The sequence below is a fragment of the Oculina patagonica genome, chromosome 14 (genome assembly GCF_052425735.1).
Source record: "Oculina patagonica isolate OP01 chromosome 14, crgOcupat, whole genome shotgun sequence".
Classification (NCBI taxonomy): Eukaryota; Metazoa; Cnidaria; class Anthozoa; order Scleractinia; family Oculinidae; genus Oculina; species Oculina patagonica.
In genome coordinates, this window is record NC_135771.1 from 5,157,218 (window position 1) to 5,181,010 (window position 23,793).

At 38.9% G+C, this 23,793-nt stretch overlaps 5 protein-coding genes and 1 long non-coding RNA gene across 6 annotated transcripts; 1 reads left to right on the top strand and 5 right to left on the bottom strand.

Annotated features, from left to right (window-relative positions):
* Window positions 1-698: 698 nt before the first annotated feature.
* On the bottom strand, window positions 699-8,865 carry LOC144637806 (bifunctional methyltransferase-like). Its single transcript, XM_078496888.1, has 2 exons — window positions 8,763-8,865; window positions 699-1,878 (listed from the first exon to the last, which is right to left on the bottom strand). Exon 2 carries the CDS (start codon window positions 1,864-1,866, stop codon window positions 1,126-1,128), a length of 741 nt encoding a protein of 246 aa, XP_078353014.1. The 5' UTR covers window positions 1,867-1,878; window positions 8,763-8,865; the 3' UTR covers window positions 699-1,125.
* On the top strand, window positions 5,753-7,973 carry LOC144638540 (uncharacterized). The gene is made up of 3 exons (XR_013567964.1): window positions 5,753-7,090; window positions 7,270-7,344; window positions 7,578-7,973. It is a non-coding gene; the product is annotated as an uncharacterized LOC144638540 (long non-coding RNA).
* A 325-nt stretch (window positions 8,866-9,190) lies between the features above and the next one.
* LOC144638281 (release factor glutamine methyltransferase-like) lies at window positions 9,191-13,394 on the bottom strand. Its single transcript, XM_078497508.1, has 2 exons — window positions 13,286-13,394; window positions 9,191-11,311 (listed from the first exon to the last, which is right to left on the bottom strand). The coding sequence occupies exon 2, from the start codon at window positions 11,297-11,299 to the stop codon at window positions 10,547-10,549; it is 753 nt and encodes a 250-aa protein (XP_078353634.1). The 5' UTR covers window positions 11,300-11,311; window positions 13,286-13,394; the 3' UTR covers window positions 9,191-10,546.
* Window positions 13,395-13,618: 224 nt separating this feature from the next.
* Window positions 13,619-17,413, bottom strand: LOC144638285 (bifunctional methyltransferase-like). Its single transcript, XM_078497514.1, has 2 exons — window positions 17,359-17,413; window positions 13,619-15,949 (listed from the first exon to the last, which is right to left on the bottom strand). The coding sequence occupies exon 2, from the start codon at window positions 15,935-15,937 to the stop codon at window positions 15,194-15,196; it is 744 nt and encodes a 247-aa protein (XP_078353640.1). The 5' UTR covers window positions 15,938-15,949; window positions 17,359-17,413; the 3' UTR covers window positions 13,619-15,193.
* Window positions 17,414-17,928: 515 nt separating this feature from the next.
* On the bottom strand, window positions 17,929-20,571 carry LOC144638280 (release factor glutamine methyltransferase-like). Its single transcript, XM_078497507.1, has 2 exons — window positions 20,467-20,571; window positions 17,929-18,975 (listed from the first exon to the last, which is right to left on the bottom strand). Exon 2 carries the CDS (start codon window positions 18,961-18,963, stop codon window positions 18,211-18,213), a length of 753 nt encoding a protein of 250 aa, XP_078353633.1. The 5' UTR covers window positions 18,964-18,975; window positions 20,467-20,571; the 3' UTR covers window positions 17,929-18,210.
* A 371-nt stretch (window positions 20,572-20,942) lies between these two features.
* On the bottom strand, window positions 20,943-23,206 carry LOC144638283 (release factor glutamine methyltransferase-like). The gene is made up of 2 exons (XM_078497510.1): window positions 23,130-23,206; window positions 20,943-21,824 (listed from the first exon to the last, which is right to left on the bottom strand). The coding sequence occupies exon 2, from the start codon at window positions 21,811-21,813 to the stop codon at window positions 21,061-21,063; it is 753 nt and encodes a 250-aa protein (XP_078353636.1). The 5' UTR covers window positions 21,814-21,824; window positions 23,130-23,206; the 3' UTR covers window positions 20,943-21,060.
* Window positions 23,207-23,793: the final 587 nt, after the last annotated feature.

Sequence of the window (23,793 nt, forward strand, 5' to 3'; positions counted from 1 at the left end):
CGGCCAAACCCACTTTAAATTTCGATAAAAATAAAAAAAAAACACACTGCGGTGACAAACATGACAAGACAACGCATGTCGGAAAAAATAAATTTGTCCAATACAAAGTGTCGTCGTACAAGCCGTGCATTTAACCCTTAATATGCTGAAATTACTCCAAAAAACGTTTTTTTAAACCTTTAATCGATTTTCTTGGGTCTACTATTTTTTTCCTTGCTCCTTTCCTTTTCGTTTTTCTCTGCTTTCTTATTCTCTCTATCTTTTACTCTGTGCACGCCTTCTACTGGCCTGAAAAGTTTTGATCTTAATCAATGGAAAACCCTGGAAAGGAGACCATGATCAAGTGCGGGTATATTGGCCTGTTTTACCACCAATTTTACAACAAAAACTGATCACGTTTTTTCGATTAGCTCTGTCGGAATGCAGTCGGTGTTCAAGATGGACACTCCTGTGGAAAGATCCATCCAAACTCAACAAGTTGCACATCACAAAAAATCTGCTGACGTGTAAATTGGTGACGTCAGAAGTGGTTGAATGGCCATTCCTCCAAATCCCGGATAAAGTTACAGTCAAATGTCACATGTCGCCCATCTAAATATCACAGCTTGTCATGCTGCACGTGTCTGGGAAGGAGGCAGTCAAATTTACTAGAAGCAAAGCTAGAAAACATCAAGCATAAGGAAACCGGCCTCTCAATCTTAACATTAAGTGATCAGATTTTAATTTCTCCTCAAAATACAAACTTGGCTTGATAAATCAGCAAATTCTTTTCAATATTTAGAACAAAACTTTGAAACAAAACTGTGACATTTCAGTAATTCTACAACAGAAGATTGGACAGTGACTCTAATTACAATTTGACAAGATAGTTACAATAAAATAGAAGTAAATTAAACTTCCTGTTCCACAATTTTTCCTAATTTTCTGTTTGAAGTAGTAGTGTTCTGTGAGAGTGCTTAATAGTAAGGAAATAAGGGAAACTACAGCACAGGGGGCTTATAACCAGGGGCATATAATCAGAGGTATTTTTTTGTCTACAGGTAGGTGGGCCTATAATCGGAGGGGGGAGGCTTATAACAGGGATTTTACGGTATTCCATTTTGTATACATTTTGACAAGAAAATTTCATTCTTGTTTCAAAAACTCCACAATACATACATCTATTTCTTTTTGTTCGCCTTCTTTCTCAATGGGAAAGTTGTCTCTTGAAGAGATTTTGTAATTCCAGCCTGTTTCCTTTGCCACTCTATCGAACAGCTCTTTTGAGCCAAAATTAAAAGAGAAGGTGACAAAAATCCTTCCCGTTTTCTTAAGATAGTTCTTCGCTTCCAAGAGGTAACGGCGAAAGCTCTGGTATCCCGGATCAAGAAAATTGCGCATGAACAGATCTAGGTCGGTCCCAGGCTCCGTGAGGTGGCCAACCCAAGGGAAGTTCCAGTAGATCATGTCAAATTTTTTGCCATCAAATATTTCGTGGTTGAACACATCGGCAACCACCACTTTGACTCGGTCGTCGACTCCATGCAGTTTTGCATTTTCAATGGTGTTTTTCACAGACTTTTCGTTGATATCTGTGGCCAAAACATGACATCTCTTTGAAACTAAGGCTGCCAGGATTGCGGTGCACCCATTTCCACAACCAACCTCCAGGAAATCAAAAGACTCTTCCTCGGGTTTCTTCGTCAAATCTCCTTCAAGTTCTTTAAGAACTTCCTTATTCTTGAACTCCGTACCAAACGCAGCGTCCGGGTGAAAAACCTCTGGATAAACTAGAAAATCCTTTCCCAGGATATTTGTTCGAGGCTTGTTTGTGGCCAGCGAGCGCATCTTATCTGCAAGCTGATTAACTTCGGTAACAGTGCCCATTGTATAATCCACCTGAAAAAAGAACATCGAGTTAACGGGACTGTGTCATGGCTGAGTATCTTTATTTTATCTATTTTGCAAAGAAATTACTCCATTGGATCCAAATAACAAAACCATAGCTTCATTTGCAACGAAATGTGTCTCCCGGGCGATATAATTTAAAGTTACAAGCAAATTAAACGAGGCTAACTTTGAAAACTGTTCAGCCCAACAATATTTCAAAAACTCGTATTTCAATCCGTTTTAATTTTCGTCACTTTTGGCCATCCGTTCCTTCTTTTGTATTTGCTGTGTTATTGAAATGTTCTTTCACTGTTTTAACAGATTATTTTTATAATTTCACCGAAGTTGATGGTAATTTCCGATGCCCAAATTTGGCAAAAATCCGTGACACAGTCCTTTCAAGCAAATAATTTCCATTTTCCCAGCTCCATAGCCTGCGAAAAATAAACCACTAGTGACTTTTATTGCAAGGTTGAACTATTTTTTTTAACTTTATTAATATTACAACATAACAAAAAAATTTCGACGTTAATTTTGTGTTGCAAGTAGGAATTTGCAACACGGTGAATATAGACTTTACAAAAAAACGGGTAGAACTGCAAAGGAAAGGTAAATTGACAATAAAAATAAAGAAGAAAGAAAGGAAAAAGAAAAAGAAACAAACGCGTTGCGTGGCATCCCGAAAAACGGTTGGCCGCTTTCTTGCATGCTGAGTATGATGGCAAAATATGTCGGTATATTTTTCTCCTGGAAATTTTTATTGAATGATTACAATTTTTGCGCTGGCTGACAGTATAAAATCGAAGAAAATAGCGTGATTTGCTGGAAGAAGACAGAGAGAGACTGGTGCGAAAGTAAACCGCTTACCAAAGAGTGTGCCGAGGGCTCGAGTTTCGCTGTGTCGTTTTCACGTTTCGGTTACAAATTTCGGTTATTGAGGTGAGGCCCTGCCAGGGTAAATTCCGACAAGCGACACGGCCCAGAAAGTAGCGACAGCACATAAAATAAAATCGCGACAAACGACAACCCTTTGGAAAAACTTAAATTCCGACAAGAACAAGCAATTTTCTTTCAATTCAACTACCGACAGCGACGGGAAGTCTGGTAAATCAGCGACACGGGACATTTTTAAATTTAGACAAGCGACACGGGATCCCCCCTGGCAGGGCCTCTGAGGTGGTTGCCTGAATGTTCGTCGACGAGTCGGACAATGGAGGACATTCCAGGTACTTCACCGTGGAAAATTTCAAACAAAAGGTAAGTTTCAGCTTGGATTTTACTTTTCCATGTTTGATTCATCTGTAATAAACATTTGAGCTGAGTCAAAGCATTTTCTTTCGTGAGAGTAGACTAAATGCATAGGTCACGTGAAAAACTGAAGGAGAAACAGGTCCGCCAAAACTCTCCGCGACTCCATGCTTCTCGTTTATTCACCCAGGCTTTAAGAACACTTTTCAGCTGTCTAGTGTGTTTAAAGTAGCTTGTATAAATTGCTTCTTATTAAGTTATAGCCTATATGCAATGCCTTTGCAATTGGTAAGGTATGATTTTTCCACTAGGAATGTTTGGTCGTTAAGGTGATTCCACGGTATTGCATTGCGCATTCTAGCTGCGCATAAGTTTTCGCGTCATTTAGCGCGCGCACGAGCGCGCGCGCACAGAACACTACGAGATTCCCTTTAGGCTAAGCTCGATAGGGAAATAAATGGTCATTTTCTCTTAAACGAGCACGGTGACCCCCATTTTTTAATGCAATAATTTAAATGTCATACGATTGTCTACAATATATTGCAATTTAAAGAAAAGTTTAAAATTCTACATTGAGATATTTTAATTTTAGTGCCGTAAAAAACACGTTTTTAGGTAATGCCGTTAACGTGCGCACAAAGCAAAATCTTTAATTTCTTTCGTTATCTTAATTCCTGTACAATAAGAATAGTTTTTAATATAAGATCAAAGTCTATTTTGTTGAAATAGACTAATACTTTAATGCAAAAATGATTTTTTTCTAGAAACAATAGTTCCCCATTCGAATTACTAGGGTTCCTAATATCTACCTCGCGGGTCGTATATTTACTATAATGCCCATCCATTTTACACAAAAACTAGCGCGGTGACCCCCATTTTTTATTTCATTTTTTTAATGCTCATAACATAATTGTAACCTGGACTAAGTTTCAGAAAATTTTTAATACTCCTTCTATTTCAGTGGAATCACCTTAAATACGAATTTGAACGCGCCTGTTTTGTACAGATGCAATTTCGCAAAATGGTCCTTATGAATTTTTGAGGTTTTTAATTTGCAAAATTTATACTTTTAAGATTTTTTCTTTTTAATTTTCTAAAAAAATTCATATTAAGATTTACAGTTATTGTGATATTGTTAATGTAGATACTTCAGTTTACCAACTGCCCTCCTGCTGACAGCATTATTGAATACAATGACAATATTGTGTGCTTATATCATTGTTCATGTTTATTCCAGTATATGGTGTATGTAAACATTGCGAGGGACATTCGGGACTGTTTTTCGAAGGTAATTACCAATTATATAAAGTATAATGAAAGTTCACAGTCATGCAGACAGATCTGTATGACTGTGACTCACGGTGTTATAGGGAAAGGGCATGGCCAAAAAAAAAAAGTCCTGTGACATTTTCCTCAGGTGTCTAGCTTTCACAGGCTACACTGGATCACCAGTATGCATTTAAGAGTAAGCATTTGAGATTCTGCAAATTTGATGATGTCATCCCAAAAACACACTTTAGACAAACCTATAGTTTAATATCTCCAGGACCAATTGAGAACCATTTAATTAACAAAAAAAATAAATAAAAAAAATGTACTTATATAATAGTGGTAATCATAATTATAAAATTTTGGCTTCTCCAGAATATGGCAAGGATGTAATGAACAATATTCCTGTTAGGTTAAATTATTCCATACCTTTATTAACCAGGAACCTATTCATGATCAACAGAAAACAATATACATGTATGACTGCAGAATGTGGTTGAGTCAGGGTAGTGACCGTCCTGGCAAAATAATTATTCCTGTTCTGTTCATTCTTGCAGCTTCTTCCGCTTCTGTAAGGCTAAGTCATTGCTATAATAACAATGATTAATATATAACTGTTTTAATGAGTTCTTGCAACTACTAAATCTCATCCACAGGTTGAGTTAGGCTTGTGACGACGAGCATTGATTGGCTGTTCGTTCTTGCGACTCCTTTCTCTTCCACAGGTTGAGTTAGGCTTGTGACGACGAGCATTCATTGGCTGTTCGTTCTTGCGACTCCTTTCTCTTCAACAGGTTGAGTTAGGCTTGTGACGACGAGCATTCATTGGCTGTTCGTTCTTGCGACTCCTTTCTCTTCCACAGGTTGAGTTAGGTTTGTGACGACGAGCATTCATTGGCTGTTCGTTCTTGCGACTCCTTTCTCTTCCACAGGTTGAGTTAGGCTTGTGACGACAAGCATTCATTGGCTGTTCGTTCTTGCGACTCCTTTCGCTTCCACAGGTTGAGTTAGGCTTGTGACGACGAGCATTCATTGGCTGTTCGTTCTTGCGACTCCTTTCTCTTCCACAGGTTGAGTTAGGCTTGTGACGACGAGCATTCATTGGCTGTTTGTTCTTGCGACTCCTTTCTCTTCCACAGGTTGAGTTAGGCTTGTGACGACGAGCATTCATTGGCTGTTCGTTCTTGCGACTCCTTTCTCTTCAACAGGTTGAGTTAGGCTTGTGACGACGAGCATTCATTGGCTGTTCGTTCTTGCGACTCCTTTCTCTTCCACAGGTTGAGTTAGGCTTGTGACGACGAGCATTCATTGGCTGTTCGTTCTTGCGACTCCTTTCTCTTCAACAGGTTGAGTTAGGTTTGTGACGACTAGCATTCATTGGCTGTTCGTTCTTGCGACTCCTTTCTCTTCCACAGGTTGAGTTAGGCTTGTGACGACGAGCATTCATTGGCTGTTCGTTCTTGCGACTCCTTTCTCTTCAACAGGTTGAGTTAGGCTTGTGACGACGAGCATTCATTGGCTGTTCGTTCTTGCGACTCCTTTCTCTTCCACAGGTTGAGTTAGGCTTGTGACGACAAGCATTCATTGGCTGTTCGTTCTTGCGACTCCTTTCTCTTCAACAGGTTGAGTTAGGTTTGTGACGACAAGCATTCATTGGCTGTTCGTTCTTGCGACTCCTTTCTCTTCCACAGGTTGAGTTAGGCTTGTGACGACGAGCATTCATTGGCTGTTCGTTCTTGCGACTCTTTCTCTTCCACAGGTTGAGTTAGGCTTGTGACGACGAGCATCCATTGGCTGTTCGTTCTTGCGACTCCTTTCTCTTCAACAGGTTGAGTTAGGCTTGTGACGACGAGCATTCATTGGCTGTTCGTTCTTGCGACTCTTTCTCTTCCATAGGTTTAGTAAGGCTTGTGACGATGAGCATTCATTGGCTGTTCGTTCTTGCGACTCCTTCCTTTTTCATAGGTTGATTCATTCATTGGGTGTCGTGCGACTCTGATAGGTTGGGTTAAATGTACAAATTTGATGACAAGCATCCATAAGCTTTTGTGTTCTTTCCTTATTAATTATCCCTTAATTGTAGCCTTACTAGAACATGTAGGAATTTAGGCTTGGCCTGTTGTGGGAGATCATCACATACCAATGCTTTGAGTAACAGGATGAACCCAGACTCCTAGCACTAGATATATAATTCATTAGTTTTCATCTAAGTAAGTCAGTTACATTCAAGCCTTTGTGGAGAGTACTGTTCAGGAGTCAGACCCCTTTTGGCCAAGCAAGTCAACCTTCATCACCTTGGTATGAGATTGTTTACAATGTTTTATTGTGACCTTTAGATCTTGTTTTCTCAAGACATTATTTTAGCACTCTGTTGTTATTAGGTAACCTTTCCTGAGGTCACTATTTGCTTTAGATGAGTTTATGATGTTAAATTTACCAAATTCACTGTGAAACTGTTTTCATGCTTATTCAGTCGTGTTCAGTTATTGGCTTTAGTTAAATTGTGCAATAGTGTAATGTGAGAATTTGAGGCTATTGTCTGTGATCTTACAATTACCAAGATACTGAATTGTCAACACCTTGAAGTGCTAAGTTAAAGTTATTTATATATCTTTTTGTTTTGCTTTGCTTTAGTTTTTTGTCTTGTTTTTAGTTGCAAGCCATTTTGAGTCAAAATAGAATCAGTAGCTTAATTTTTGTTCAGGTAAGCTAGTAAACTTTCTGTCATTGTTAAACAGTGGACTTGTGTGACTGGGATCTCACAATGAGAATTGCTAGTTTCATCAGTTTAGTATTGACAGTTAACTTGTCTTGTTAATATTTTTCTTTAGCTTTCATTAGAAGTTTAATTATTTGTTAATTGTAATTTGCTATTTCTTGTAGTTTCTTTCATCCTTTTCAAAGAGAAGTCTCAAAGGTAAATTGAGAAAGGAAAAGCTTCAAGGAGAAATTTCAAAGGTAAATAATTGATGTCAACACTTCCTTTAAAATAACCCTGTTGTACTAGTCAGCAGCTAATGTGCTTTTATGAAAACTCATTTTTAGATTAAATGGAGTCTTCTCAGTAAGATAAATAGAGGGACACAATTTTATTAGGCCCTAAACTATTACTAAATGTGTCACCCTCAGTAAATAAAGTTTGTTTGTTTGTTTGATTGATTGTTTAATTGCAAACTTTCTGTTTGGTTTAGATTTAAAGCATGGAGAATGTGAAAGAGTGGGCCCTAAGAAATCATACAAATCATACAAACACAAAATGTGACTGGTTCTCAATCAATGTTCAACTACATGTAGTTCTGAAGAACCATTTGTAAATTATAATAAGTATTAGCAGTATTTATTATCAAAATTAATTAATAAATTAATTATTATTAATTTTTTTATTTTTTTACATTCCTATCCTGGCTGGGAAACATATTTCTATCCAGCTGGCTGGGAACATCCTTATGTGCCTCACGCTGGGAAAAAGGAACAGATAAATTTTTTCCAGCAGCAATGAAAAACATCTGGAAATGCTATTATATCATTTATTTTCCTTCATTTGGGTGAAATAATGCATTTTACCATAAATTGTTCGTTGGGTGCCCCTGGATATTTGCTATAACATTATCATTTAATAAAAATATTGTTATTTGCCTGTGTTCCTGTGTCTTTTTGAGTCGTCAGAGCGAACACGGATTTCCTCGCAAGTTTCAAATATTATCTTGTCTACGATGCGCCTATTACGTCTCATGCTTCCACTATTTAAGCTAATGATAATGGAAACTCTTTGAAGCCATATTTTTTAGCCTGCGAACGCGAAAGAGTGGGGCCTGAGGGGGAGTACGGGGGCGCGGGAGCTCCCCCTCAGGCCCCACTCGGGAGCCTGTTCGCAGGCTAATATTTTTGGACTTCCCCCTCCCTAAATTCCACCATTCCCCCCCCCCCCTCCAGCGCTAGACGTTTAAACCCATGAAACTCGTCGGATCTCGGCCGCTTCGCGGCGTTAAAAAGCTCGCTCCGCTCGCTTAACCATTCTACTGTGATACTCGAGAGGTCAACTTGTGACAAGTATAAATACTGCTAAAATGTGTCTATGTACTGCTTTCTAATTATAAATCGAGCTAGCAATAGTCCGGGTGAACAGACTTCAAGTCCAGGCGAACCGGTCGCTAACGAACGACCACAATGCAGTCAATTCACTTTACCGATGGCCAGTGAGAGTCAACAGCAAATAAGGGAAATAAATTGGAGTAGCCTGCCACACAGACGACTACATGTAATTTTGCGGCATCTATTGTTTTGTTATCAAAGATACAAAGATATCCGCTTAATATGGTGTCCAATTAAAACAGGTTTCACTGTATTAGACTGAACTGAATTCATTCCCAACTTACCTCACGGAAACAGCGATCTTTTGCATAAAAGATACAGTATTAGGATCGCATTACAGAACGAAATTCCACTATGTTCGATCTGTGCGTCACTGGAATGCACGCCTTAAGATACCTTGTGACCTTTATGACGTCATGCATGACTAAAAGGCGTCTCAGACATGTCTACTCTCCGGTCTGTGCACTACAACCTACGTGGTAACCACATCCTGTCACTTCCCAAGCCAAGAACTACAACGTATGGTCTGAACTCTTTCAACTATCTGAGTAACTCCTTCTCTGTTCTTTCGTCCGTCAGATATTTTAAAAAGGCAGTTAATTTTGTTTTTAATTTCTTGACCGATTGAAAACGACGTGACGGACTAAGTACACAGAACAGGGGCCTTTTCTGAGGCAGTTCAATAACGTTTAGAAGAGAGGGGCCTGGGGAGGAGGCAGTCAAATTTACAATGCTAGGTTAGATTAGATAAGATAACTTTATTTATACATGAAAGTTTCCACTCAGTTAAATACGTACAAGCAAAAAATTATCTACAAATATAAGAATTAAAACAATATAATAATTGGAGCCGTTTTCGACTGAGCATAGGATTGAGTGACGTAAAACCAAAACCAAAGTAATCGCTCTGGCCAATCACAGAAGACACAGACAGTCCAGTGAACTTCTGATTGGTTGAGAAAGTGGCGCGAGTTTTTTTAAACCAATCACCATACGTAGTAATGCAACACCAAAGCAAGCGCGAATTACTTTCGACACTCAAGTGAAAATCGCTCTTTAAAAGTAATTACAGAGTATAAAGGCTTAATCTAAAATAACTAAACTTACTACATATTCAAATAGAAATAAATGAAAACAAAAAACACTGCTTTTTAGGGATGTCGTGTCTCACTAAAAACTGAAGTTACTTAGCTTCGTCTTAAATTCACCCAATGTTTTAGATACTCTAATATCAGTTGGAAAGCTATTCCACAACGCAGCACCGCCATGCCATATAGGAGAAACTTTTTTGAACATATAATCGGTACGAGGTTGAGGAAGAGCCAGCGTCACTTCACTACTTCTGATGCTATAAAACATCATCGGGAAACTGGCTTCTCAAGCTTAACATAAAGTGATCAGATTTTAATTTCTTCTCAAATACAAACTTGATCTGATAAATCAGCAAATTCTCCCAAACAGTTTTCAAAACTCTATGGACAACGGTAAGAAGAGTTTAAGTGTTAACCTTAGTGTGCTGGATTGTGAAAAGGCCAAGGGAAAGAAAATAACTCATGTAGGGCATGAAAATGAAGTTTTGGATCAATTTAGGTTTCTGGGAAACTGCTCACCTACCCCTCCCCAAACCTAACATTTTGCCCAAAGCGATAAGCAAGGGTTAATGTTAGGTTTGGGGAGGGGTAGGTGAGCAGTTTCCCAGAAACCTAAATTGATCCGAAGTTTTACCGGAAAAATACAACAAAACAATAGTAATACTCCCAGTAAAGTCCAGTTAACGCTATATAGACCAGAACGCGTCATATAAACGCCCAATCTTTTCACTACTCAACAGAACTTGACTATCATTGTGATGTAAATAATTACCATAGCTAGTACCTGACCAAAAGATACCCTTAGTTTTAGTTTTAATTTCACATTCCACATATTAGTTCAGTGCCATTTTAAATTTTCTAAATTGAGGTGAAAAAAATCCTTTGAAGTGAAGAAGAAGAACGGGAATTTTTAAGGCAATTTCCTCTTCTAACATTTTATTATGCATGAAGAGTCCACATGTTTTGATAAGAAAATTTCATTCCTGTTTCAGAAACTCTACAATACGTATATCTATTTCTTGTTGTTGGTCTCCTATCTCAAAGAGATAGTCGTTTGTTGAAAGGATTTTGTAATTCCACCCTGTTTCGTTCGCCACTCTATCGAACAGCTCTTTTGAACCAATGTTGAAAGAGATAGTAACAAAAATCCTTCCCGTTTTTTTGAGATAGTTTTTCCCTTCCAAGAGGTAACGGCGAAAGCTCTGGTATCCCGGATCAAGTAAACTGCGCATGAGAGGATCTAGGTCGGTCCCAGGCTCCGTGTGCTGGCCAACCCAAGGGGAGTTCCAGTAGATCATGTCAAATTTTTTCCCAGCGAATATTTCGTGGTTGAACACATCAGAAATCACGACTTTGACTCGGTCGTCGACTCCATGCAGTTTTGCATTTTCGATGGTGTTTTTCACAGCCGTTTCGTTGATATCTGTGGCCAAAACATGACATTTTGGTGAAGTTAATGCTGCCAGGATTGCGGTGTACCCAGCTCCACAACCAACTTCCAGGAAATCAAAAGATTCTTCCTCGGCTTTCTTGGTCAAATCTCTTTTTAGCTCTTTAAGAAATTCCTTATTCATGACCTCTGAGCTATTAAGCCAAGCGTCCGGGTGAAAAACCCCTGGATAAACCAGAAACTCCTTTCCCACGACATTTGCTCGCGGCCTGGTTGTGGCCAGCGAGAGCATCCCATCTGCTGCCGGTCTGTACTGCTCGACTTCGGTAACGTTGCTCATTGTACAATTCACCTGGAAAAAGAATGAGTCAAGCTAATAATTTCCGGTTTAATTTTATCTTTCCCATGGGAGGCGCGGTGGCCCAATGGTTAGTGCACCGGACTCCGGATCGAACGGTCCGGGTTCGAGCCCTGGCCACGGTCACTGTGGTGTGTTCTTGAACAAGACACTTTACTCTCATAGTGCCTCTGTTATAAACCAAGGTGGAGAGACTCTCTCCACCTTGGTGTATAAATGGTGTATAAACCGACGACATAATGCTGGCGGGGCGGGGGGGGGGGGGGGGGATGGTAACCTGCGATGGACTAGCATCCCATTCAGGGAGGAGTAGAAATAATCTTAGCTGCTTAATGCTACAGAAACCAGGATAAACTCCGACTTGTATAGGCCACTAGGCTTGAGGCTTCCATTTCATTCCCCCTTCCAGGAAACTCCCGGGACAAGTCCAGCCCATAGAATCCGGAGATGGGGAATTGTTTGAAGTGGTCTTGTCTGGTATGGGGACAGGGCAAATCGAAAACAACTTCGATTCTAGTTGTTCTTGTTAAGTATGCCACTTCTCAGCTAACACGAAGGACGGTGTGGAGAATAAAGACTGCCTGTTTCCAGGTAAAATCTCTTGAACTTGTATCCGGCTAGTTAGAGAAGGATAATCTCTTAAAATTCAAATCTGCATTGGAAGCAGTCTTGTCTCTGAACTCTCCCTTCCGCGCCCTATATAGGGTTGAACCTATGCGTGAGAAACCGGAGGAAAAACAAAACCATATATGGCAGCACTTTTATTATATGCAAATAGACAGAATAAAGCACAATGAGAAATATAATTAGATTCATGGATTTCCAATAGAACACGGCTGAGTTGCTACTAAACTAATGTCGTTTAGTTTTTAGCGCGGGTTTGTGACATGTGATTAGTGTCTTCGGCTGTTCTGGTAATCCTGAATTTACTATCACAACCAGTAGAGTGGTAACACCGCCGTTAGAAATTTGGATTCGAAGCAGTTCGATTCTCAACACGTTATCTGAAAAAAATTGCCACGTGGTTCGCGTTTTGCGAGCGTCTTGTTGGTAAGCTTATTTCAACTCCATTTAAAATTTTGGGTATCTACCTTATGATTCGATTCCGAAATCTACGAAGCCTTTGGAATGAGTCACGATGACTTTTTCCCGTCTCGGACTTTTTTGGACAAGGTTCACGGTTCGAATTATGCTTTAGTGTTCGCTTAGCTTAAAGCGAGTTTGCAATTTGAAATTGCAAAACTGGCAAAACTTAAACAAACCCAAAATTTGGCACCTTGAAAATACATCAGTCCATTTGCGTGTTTTCTGAATTGAATGGTGCACAGCTTTTAAAGTATTGTCACACATCGCAATCGTTCAAAAGAACCAGTCAATTGAGAAAGACGAATCGCCCGAGGTGTTCTTCAGTCCAGTGATCAAACCAATAGGAAGCCAATCTGGGTGCTTTAGTTTGATGTTATCTCGAACGACTAGTCAAAAGAAAATTTTAATTGCTAAATATTTTCAAGTTATGAAAACTTCTTTGTTGTCTATTAAATAGTTTTTGAGCTTCAACGTCCGTAACAAAGGGTAAATCACGCGACTCAATTAGTAGTATCCAGAAAGCGCATATTTGATAGCTACTAGCTGTGATCCATTAATTTGCAACATTATTAGCACTTGAAGCGAACCCAAAATTTACTGAGTGTTTTCTGTAATATATAGCCTTCTACCTCTCGGTTTCGTGTTTTCAAACAAGGGACTTGGCATCCTCGCTAGTCTTGGATTTTATTTTCTCCAAACCTACATGCGTAACTTTAATAGGGGAAAACGAGAAGCACTAAGCGCTTGTCGTTCGCCCCTCTCTTATCCCTTTGAGCGCTTGCCACGCAGGCTAATTTTGCGGCATCTACTTTCTTCCTAGTATATGATGTCCGAGAGATATAAAACGGGTTTGACTGTTTTACAAATTCATTCCCAACTTACCTCACGCAGACAACGATCTTTTGTGAAAACGATACAGTATGGAACGAACTTCAGCGCTTTAAGTTATATGTTCGATTTGTGTGACTGACCACGGCATGTGATACAAAGGACCTTTATGACGGCATTCATGACAGGCGATTTGCATGATGACGTCATTCGAGTGCAACTACAGTCAAACGTCACGCATGTCGCCCGTTTAATTGTCATAACTCCACGTATCGCTGTCAGAATTACGTCATTTCGTCTAACGACAGACGAAAGAACAAAGAAGGAGTTACTCAGGTATTTTTTTAAAAGGCAGTTAATTTCTTTTTTAATTTCACGACCGATTGAAAACGACGTGACTGACTAAGTACTCAGAACAGGAGCTTTTTCTGAGGCAGTCCAATAACGTTTAGAAAAGAGGGGCCTGGGTAGGAGGTAGTCAAATTTACAATGCTAGATTAGATAACTTTATTATATTATACACGGAAGTTTCCACTCAGTTATATGCAAACAAAAAATAATCTACAGGTATAAGAATCAAAACAATATAATAATTAGAGCCGTTTTCGATTGGGTGTCGTAAAACCAAAACCAAAGTAATCACTCTGGCCAATCACAAAAGACACAGATAGTACAGTAAACTTTTGATTGGTTGAGAAAGTGGCGCGAGTTTTTTTAAACCAATCACCAAACGTAGTAATGCATCACCAAAGCAAACGCGAATTACTTTCGACACTCAAGTAAAAATCGCTCTATAAAAGTAATGGCAAAGTATAAAAAAGCTTTATCTAACTGTAACTAAACTATAACTACATATTCAAATGAATATAAATGAAAACAAAAAATACTGTTTTTCAGGGATGCCGTGTCGCACTAAAAACTGAAGTTACTTAGCTTCGTCTTAAATTCACTTAATGATTTAGATACTCTAATATTAGTCAGAAGGCTATTCCACAACGCAACACCACTGTATAGCAAAACTTTTTTGAACAATAATCGGTGCGAGGTTGAGGAAGAGCCAGCCCCATTTCACTACTTCTGATGCTAAAAACCATCATCGGGAAACCGGCTTCCCAAACTTTACATTAAGTGATCAGATTTTTAATTTTTCCTCAAAATACAAACTTTATCTGATAAATCAGCAAATTCTCCCAAAATAGTTTTCAAAAATCTAAGGAAAACAGTAAAAAGAATTAAAATGTTAACCTTTATGCTTCTGGATTGTGAAAAGGCCAAGGGAAAGAATATAACTCATATGGCATGAAAATGAGGTTTTACGTTACCGGAAAAATACAACAAAACAATAGCAATACTCCCAGTATAGTTCAGTTAATAACGCCATAGACCAGAACGCGTCATATGAACGCCCAATCTTTTACTCACAAAACTTGACTAACACCACTATAATATAAACGTACATTTAGCATAGCTACAGTATACTTGGCCAAAACATAACCTTAGTTTTAGTTTAATTAAGTAATGTTTAATAAATGAGCAGCAGTGTTTTATCAAGTTTAAAACACAAGGCGCAGCCGAGTGTTTTAGACTTGATAAAACACGAACTGCGAATTTATTAAACGGCTTAAAAATCTTCCGTTATGTAGATCAACTCATTCTTTCACTAATATTTAGATTTGGGGTTATTTTGGCCTAGAAAATTGGACGTAAAGTTTAGCCGTGTCTTTATCAGATAAAAAGACACTCATTAAACATTAATTTCTTCTGTATTTTCTTTATGAATTATTAATGAGTTTTTTAAGAAGTTTGAGTACTGTATTTTACATTTTATTTCTTAAGAAGGGATTCAGTGGCATTTTAAATTTTCAAAATTAAGGCGACACTTAAAAATCCTATGAAATAAAGAACTTAAAAGTCACTTTCCCCTTCTTACATTTCATTTTGCCTAAATTTTGATCAGAAAAGTTATTCTTGTTTCAGAAACTCCACAATAGATACATCCACTTTTTGTTGAGCGCCTGCTATCTCAAAGAGAATGTTCTTTGTTGAAAGGATTTTGTAATTCCACCCTGTTTCCTTCACCACTCTATCGAACAGCTCTTTTGAACCAATATGAAAAGAGAAGGCAACAAAAATTCTTCCCGTTTTCTTAAGATAATTCTTCGCTTCCAAGAGGTAACGGCGAAAGCTCTGGAAACCCGGATCAAGTAAACTGCGCATGAGCGGATCTAGGTTGGTTCCAGGCTCCGTGTGCTGGCCAGCAAAAGGAAGGTCCCAGTAGATCATGTCGAATTTTTTGTCAGTGAATATTTCGTGGTTATACACATCAGAAACCACGACTTTGACTCGGTCGTCGACCCCATACAGTGTTGCATTTTCAATGGTGTTTTTCACAGCCGTTTCGTTGATATCTGTGGCCAAAACATGACATCGCTTTGAAGCTAAAGCTGCCAGGATTGCGGTGTACCCAGCTCCACAACCAACTTCCAGGAAATCAAAAGACTCTTCCTCGACTTTCTTCGTCAAATCTCCTTTAAGCTCTTCAAGAATTAGCTTATTCATGATCTCTATGCCATCAGGCCAAGCGTCCGGGTGAAAAACCCCTGGATAAACCAGAAATTCCTTTCCCAGGATATTTGTTCGAGGCTTGTTTGTGGCTAGCGAGCGCATCTTATCTGCAAGCTGATTGACTTCGGTAACACTGCCCATTGTATAATCCACCTGAAAAGAGAACAAAAATTTCTATTTTCCCAGCTCCATAGCCTGCGAAATAAACCACTTTAACTCTTAATATGCTGAAATTTCTCCAAAAACAGGGTTTTTTTTAACCGTTAATCGATTTTCTTGGCTCTACGGTCCTAAATTTCTCTAAACTTTGCTAGAAATGCACTTTCTGACACTGCAGTAGGTTTTTGATGCCATTTCCATGTAAAAATGTACAACATTTTACTTGGCGCATGCGCATAAGCCAAAAATCCAAATCCCGGAATAATCCGGAATTAGCAATACCTAAAACCCTAAATCATGCGAAATTTCGCTCGCCGTCAGGTTGCTTTTGCTCCATAAATTGCAATTACATGAAAAAAGCGCATTAGGAAGAAATTTGACCTGTTCTCTTAATTGCACGGTTGAACTTTTTTTAACTTTATTACAACATAACACAAAGAAATAGAATTTCTCTACATATTTATTTTGTGTTGCAATAACAATTTACAACATAGTAAATAAAGACATTACAAAAAACGGGTAGAAATACAAAGGAAAGGTAAATTGACAATAAAAATAAAGAAGAGAAACGGAGTAAGAAGAATGCAAAAACAAACAAACAAACAAACGCGTTGCGTGACATCCCAAAAACAGTTGCGACGGAGTCAAGTCACTACGTCCTTTCTTGCATGCATGATTAGTATGAACACATAAAATCCAGACGCTGTATTAGCTATAACATAATCATTCAAAAAATATTGTTATTAACCTGTGTTTCTGTGTCGTTTTAGAAGCGATTTAAATCAGAGCGATGACGGTTTTCCTTACAAGTTTTAAATATGATCTTGTCTGCGCTTCGTACTGCGCCTATTACGTCTGAAGTTTCCACTATAATGAGTTTTAAAATAATAATGGAAACTCTTTGAGGTCACATTTTTAGGCATGCCCTCTCCCTAAATTCCACCAATTCCCCCCTCCCCTCTGCCAGAGCTAAACGTTTACATGAATCTCATGATGATTTTCACGAACCCCATGATGATTTTCAGGCCGCGAAGCTCGCTCCGCTCGCTTAACCATTCTACCGTGATACTCGAGAGGTCGACTTGTGGCAAGTATATTTACTGCTAAAATGTCTCTGTGTACTGCTTTCTAATTAAATCGCGCTAGGAATAGTCCGATTGAACAGACTTTAAGTCCAGGCGAACCGGTCTCGAGCGAACGAACGACCACAATTCAGTCAATTCACTTCACTGATGGCCAGTGAGAGTTTAAAGTAAATAAGGGAAGTCAATTTTGGGGTAGCCTACCACGCAGTCGAATACATGTAATTTTGCGGCATCTACTGTTTTTTTTTATCAAAGATGTCCGCTTAATATGGTGTCCGATTAAAACAGGTTTCAATGTTTTACAAATTCATTCCCAACTTACCTCCGACAGCGATCTTTAGTAAAAAAGATACAGTATCATAGAACGAACTTCAGCACGCTTTAAGTTATATGTTCGATTTGTGTGACTGACCACGGCATGTGATACAAAGGACCTTTATGACGGCATACACAACACTAAGGCGATTTGCATGATGACGTCATTCGAGTACAACTACAGTCGTCCGAACGTACTTGTCTTTTTTTTGTCGGAATTTCGTCATTTCGTCTGACGACGGACGAAAAAACAGAATAGGATTTACTCAGGTATTTTAAAAACGCAGTCAATGTTGTTTTTAATTTCACGACCGATTAAAAACGAAGTACAAAGAGCCGGTTCAATAACGTTTGATAAATCAGCAAATTCTCCCAAATAGTTTTCAAAAATCTAGGGAAGACAGTAAAAAGAATTGAAATGTTAACCTATATGCTTCTGGATTGTGAAAAGGCCAAGGGAAAGAAAATAACTCATATGGCTGAAAATGAGGTTTTCCCGGAAAAATACAACAAAACAGTGGTAATACTCCCAGCATAGTTCAGTTAATAACGCCAAAGACCAGAACGCATCCGTATGAACGCCCAATCTTTTACTCACAAAACTTGACTAACACGACTATCATATAAACGTACATTTAGCATAGCTACAGTATACTTGGCCAAAACATACCCTTAGTTTTGATTTAATTAAAAAGTTTATTTCACCTTTTATTTCTTAAGGAGGGATTCAGTGGCATTTTAAATTTTCAAAATTAAGGCGACACTTAAAATTCCTATGAAATAAAGAAAAACGGAAACTTTAAAGTCACTTTCCCCTTCTTACATTTCATTTTGCCTAAATTTTGATCAGAAAATTTATTCTTGTTTCAGAAACTCTACAATATATACATTCACTTCTTGTTGATCGCCTGCTATCTCAAAGAGAATGTTCTTTGTTGAAAGGATTTTGTAATTCCACCCTGTTTCCTTCACCACTCTATCGAACAGCTCTTTTGAACCAATATTAAAAGAGAAGGCAGCAAAAATTCTTCCCGTTTTCTTAAGATAGTTCTTCGCTTCCAAGAGGTAACGGCGAAAGCTCTGGTATCCCGGATCAAGTAAACTGCGCATGAGCAGATCTAGGTTGGTCCCAGGCTCCGTGTGCTGGCCAGCCCAAGGAGGGTCCCAGTAGATCATGTCGAATTTTTTGCCAGTGAATATTTCATGGTTAAACACATCAGAAACCACGACTTTGACTCGGTTGTCGACCCCATGCAGTTTTGCATTTTCAATGGCGTTTTCCACAGCCGTTTCGTTGATATCTGTGGCCAAAACATGACATTTTGGTGAAGTTAATGCTGCCAGGATTGCGGTATAACCAGCTCCACAACCAACTTCCAGGAAATCAAAAGAATCTTCCTCGACTTTCTTGGTCAAATCTCCTTTAAGCTCTTTAAGAAATTCCTTATTCATGACCTCTATTGCATCAGACCAAGCGTCCGGGTGAAAAACCCCTGGATGAACCAGAAATTCCTTTCCCATGATTTTTGTTCGCGGTTTGTTTGTGGCCAGCGAGAGCATTTCATCTACTGCCCATCTGTTCCCTTCGACTTCGGTGACGGTGCTCATTGTACAATTCACCTGGAAAAAGAATAAGTTAAGGTGATTCCACTAAATTGCATTGCGCATCCTTGCTGCACATAAGTTTTCGCGTCATTGAGCTTGTAGCCGACTAGTTAGAGAAGAAAAGTAGTACTGAATATTCGTAAATTATTTTAGTTTAGCACCCGACCCCACAAGCATTGTTCTTAAAATCTGATCGAGTTTAAATAAAGGATGATGATGATGATGATGATGATGATGATGATGGTGATGATGATGATGATGATAGAATAACTGGCTCTTAAAAATTTATATTTAAAGCAGTCTTGTCCCTGAACTTTTGCGCGAGAAGAGAGAGTCCAGGATAACTTGTACCCGCTTGCTGAGAAATCCACCACTTTTAGCCCAAACCGGAATAAAAACAAAACCATATGTGGCAGCACCTTTAGCTACTTTGGGAAACGCACGTACACAGATATTGACGGATTATTTGGCCAAGGTTTACGGTTAAAATTAAAGCCAAAAAGAGTTTAGGAAAGAGATCTTCCTTCGAGTGACACAGGCAGCCAAAGATGAGACGCTTCTCGTTAAAGGCTGCGTGAATCATTTCAAGTATATACACCCCCTGTGTCCTAACTAAACCAAGAGGAAGAGTAAAGTATTTTAACAGATGCATATTTGAAAATAAATTTTATGCTTTATGCTTTAATGCTTCCTTAATTAAAAGCGAGTTTGGAACAAGCCACTAAAGCGAGAACATTCGTATACTCAAGTAATTTGAAATATCAAAACTTAAAGAAACCCAAAATTTAGCACCTTGAAACTACATTATTCTATTGCGTGTTTTCCGAACAGTGCACAGTTTTAGAAAGTATTGTCTTACATCACAGTCCTTCAAAGAAACCAAACAATCGAGAAAGGCAAACCGCCCGAGGTGTTCTTCAGTCCAGTGATCAAACCAATAGGATGCTAAACTGGGTGCTTTAGTTTGATGTTATCTTGAACGAATAGTCAAAGCAATTTTAATTGCTAAATATTTTCAAGTTTTATCAACAAGTTATGAAAACTTCTTTGTTGTCTATTAAATTGGTTTTGGGCTTCAAGGTCCGTAATAGAGGTTAAATCGCTCGACTCAATTATAGTCTCCAGAGAGCGCATATTTGGTAGCTTTAGCTACCAGCTGTATTCCATTAATTAATTTGCAAAGGTATTGTCATTTGAAACGAACGCAAAATTTACTAAGTGTTTTCTGTAATATATAGCCTTCGACCTCTCGGTTTCGTGTTTTCAAACAAGAGACTAGGCATCTTGAGACTATCTTGGCTAGTCTTGGATTTTATTTTCTCCAAACCAACTTGCGTAACTTTAATAGGGGAAAACGAGAAGCACTAAGCGCTTGTCGTTTGTCCCTCTAGATCTCCCTCCCCTTTGAGCGCGCGGCATCTACTTTCTCCCTAACAAAGATGTCCGTTTAATATGGTGTCCGATTAAAACAGGTTTCACTGTTTTACAAATTCATTCCCAACTTACCTCACGCAGACAGTGATCTTTTGTTAAAATGATACAGTATTATAGAACGAACTTCAGCACTCGGCTTCAAGTTGTATGTTGGATCTTTGCGTGACTGACTACGGCATGTAATACAAAGGATCTTTATGACGGCATGCATAACTGAGGCAATATGCATGATGACGTCATTTGACAGTCGAACGTCACACATGTCGCTCGTTTAATTGTCATTGCTCCACGTGTCGCTGTCAGAATTCCGTCATTTCGTCTGACGACGGACGAAAAAACAGAGTAGGATTTACTCAGGTATTTTAATAAACGGCATGCAGTGCTTGCAGAGACGTTTCCCAAGGGGACTTAACTAATTTTCAAGAATTTGTAAATTCATTAACATATATTATATAAAGTAGCTGACAACTTCTGTGTTGAAAAAAAGTTGCGTTTATCTTGTATACGATATTCGATACTTCTCGCGAGCGACAGGCAAGGCCACCCATTGTATTAGGAAATGTAGAGATGTGATCATGTCTGTTCACTGAATTCAATAAAGCTCACAAAAACATAATTTGTCTATTCGTTTATGCTTTGTATCAGTATAAATTTGATAAAAAAAATTCACTCCTGTTTCAAAAACTCCACAATAGATACATCTATTTCTTGTTGTTTGTCTGCTATCTCAATGAGAAAGTTGTCTCTTGAAGAGATTTTGTAACTCCAGCCTGTTTCCTTCACAACTCTATCGAACAGCTCCTTTGAACCAAAACTGAAAGAGAAGGCAACTAAAATTCTTCCCGCTTTCTTGAGATGGTTCTTCGCTTCCAAGAGGTAACGGCGAAAGCTCTGGTATCCCGGATCAAGTACACTGCGCATGAGCAGATCTAGGTCGATCCCAGGTTCTGTATGTTGGCCACCCCATGCGATATTCCAGTAGATCATGTCAAATTTTTTTCCAACTAAATTTTCGTGATTAAACACATCAGCAATCACGACTTTAACCCGGGCGTCGACTCCGTGCAGTTTTGCATTTTCAATGGTGTTTTCCACAGCTGTTTCGTTGATATCTGTGGCCCAGACATGACATCTCTGTGAAGCTAAAGCTACCAGGACTGTAGTGCACCCAGCTCCACAACCAACTTCCAGGAAATCAAAAGACTCTTCCTCGGCTTTCTTCGTCAAATCTTCTTTAATCACTGTAAGAATTTCCTTACTCCTGAACTCTGTGGTAGCAAATGAAGCGCCCGGATGAAAAACCTCTGGATAAACCAGAAAATCCTTTCCCAGAATACTTGTTCGCGGCTCGTTTGCAGCCAGTGTGCGCATGTCATCTATGGCGGATGTCAGCTGTTTGAATTCAGTTACATTACTCATTGTACATTCACCTGGAAAACGAAAACAAGTTAAGATTATTCCACTGAAATAGAACCTGCACTGAGATTTCTGTCAAACTTTGCCTATTTACTGTTTATGTCATAGGAACTTAAATTTTGAAATAAAAATGGGGGGTGCCCATGCTCGTTTAGGAGCAACAGCACCTTCGGTTTATACCCAATAAATCCTTATAAAATCACTATAATTATTGTCACGTTTGCCTGCTAAATTCACGTTCCCGACGACACTAAGAATTGGTCCATATTTATTATACAGAAAGAAAGTTACTACTCAATTCAAAAAAACAGGAAAAAAATGATAGGTCGCCATACTCGTTTTCGAGAAAATGACGATTTACCTCTCTGGCGAGGTCCAGCCGTATAGAAAAAGCCTCACGCTTGAAATTATGCGCAGTAGGAATAATAATTTCCCTTTTCCTGCAGCTCCATGTATAGCCTGATTTTTGTTTTCTAGGAATGTTTTCCAACAGCACAAGTTGTTTTACGTACCGTGTTTTAGGAAATTGAAGAGAAGTTAAAAAAAATCGTGCTTACTGATTACTTGATAGACTACTATAACAACCCCGGGGTATCTAATCGAACGTTTAGCAATCGAACCAGATATTATCATACACCAATGTCACCAATCATTCGATTGGGTTCGGTAATCAAACAAAACCAAACTCACAAGAAAATTTGGTCAATCGAACACATTCGAACGTTCGATTACCGAACTTTTATTCGTCAAGAGATGCATTCTAAACAAAATCGAATCAGATTAAGTTCGATTGCGTTTAAGTTGTTCGAATGGTTTGATTGGTGCGATAATCGAACTCACAGCAAATTAGATGTTCGATTTTGTTCGATTACCGAACCCACTCAAATCACGGCTCGGTGTTCTATTGAGTTCGATTGAATTTTGGTTCGATTTTGTTCGATTAGATACCCAAGGAACAATTCTGGATATTTTCCGAGATCTAAGCTCACACGCAATCAAGAGAGATAGGCCAAAATGGTCGTGGAATTCCATTTCTTATGGTCAGTGGCTCATAGAACCCTAGGGGAGGGGGTACCCCTTGTATAAGCCCTATACGTATATATACCTGAGCACCAAAGATGGTTTCTTCTTAAATTTTACTTATGCGTATTATGCTAAGGTGAAGATCGCATAAACCGAAATGAGTGTTTTTATGTGTTTATGCTTGTGCTTATGGCCGGTGAAAACCAGCCTTAAATGGGATTTGTTTTCTCTAAAGATCAAAGAACCACAACTATTGTTACTATCATTTAAGATATTACAGATTTAATCCAACTTACCTCGTGTAAAGACCGCTGTTTTAAACAAAGTAACAGTATTACAGAGTATTAGATCTATCTGTGGAGCGCTAGTGAGGTGCGGGATTGCGGAAAAAATTAATTCAGTACTTCAAGAACGAGGCATGAGGCCAATGTAGTCTTTTGTTATTTAAGAGCTGTAAATGGGTTATATGACTATTGAAGCGTTTTCCGATCCTGCATTCACTCACCCGTTTTTAGGACTGATCATTAAAAGCTATTAAACGCGGACTGCGGACTGCGGACTGCGGACTGCGGACTGCGGACTGCGGACTGCGGACTGCGGACTGCGGACTGCGGACTGCGGACTGCCGACTACGGAGTGGGTATAAAATATGAACTAGGGTATAAACCGCGGGCTACGAATTGCGAACTAAAAATAACTTTTCTTGTGAAAACGCATTTACACAAATATACGGAATTGGCATGCTTCAGGTGAATGGGCTCCTGCTACAACTACAACTCACCGAAGGGGCAGAGCTGTGTTTTTGAGGCTTTGTTAGGGTAAGTATGCATGTCGAGCGTCTAAAATCGTGGCTCGTCATTTCTCAATTTAGAATTTTCCACATGTCGCTGTCGGAATTTCGTCATTCTGTCTATCGGCTGACGTGAGTACCTAATACACGGAGCAGGATTTACTCAGGCA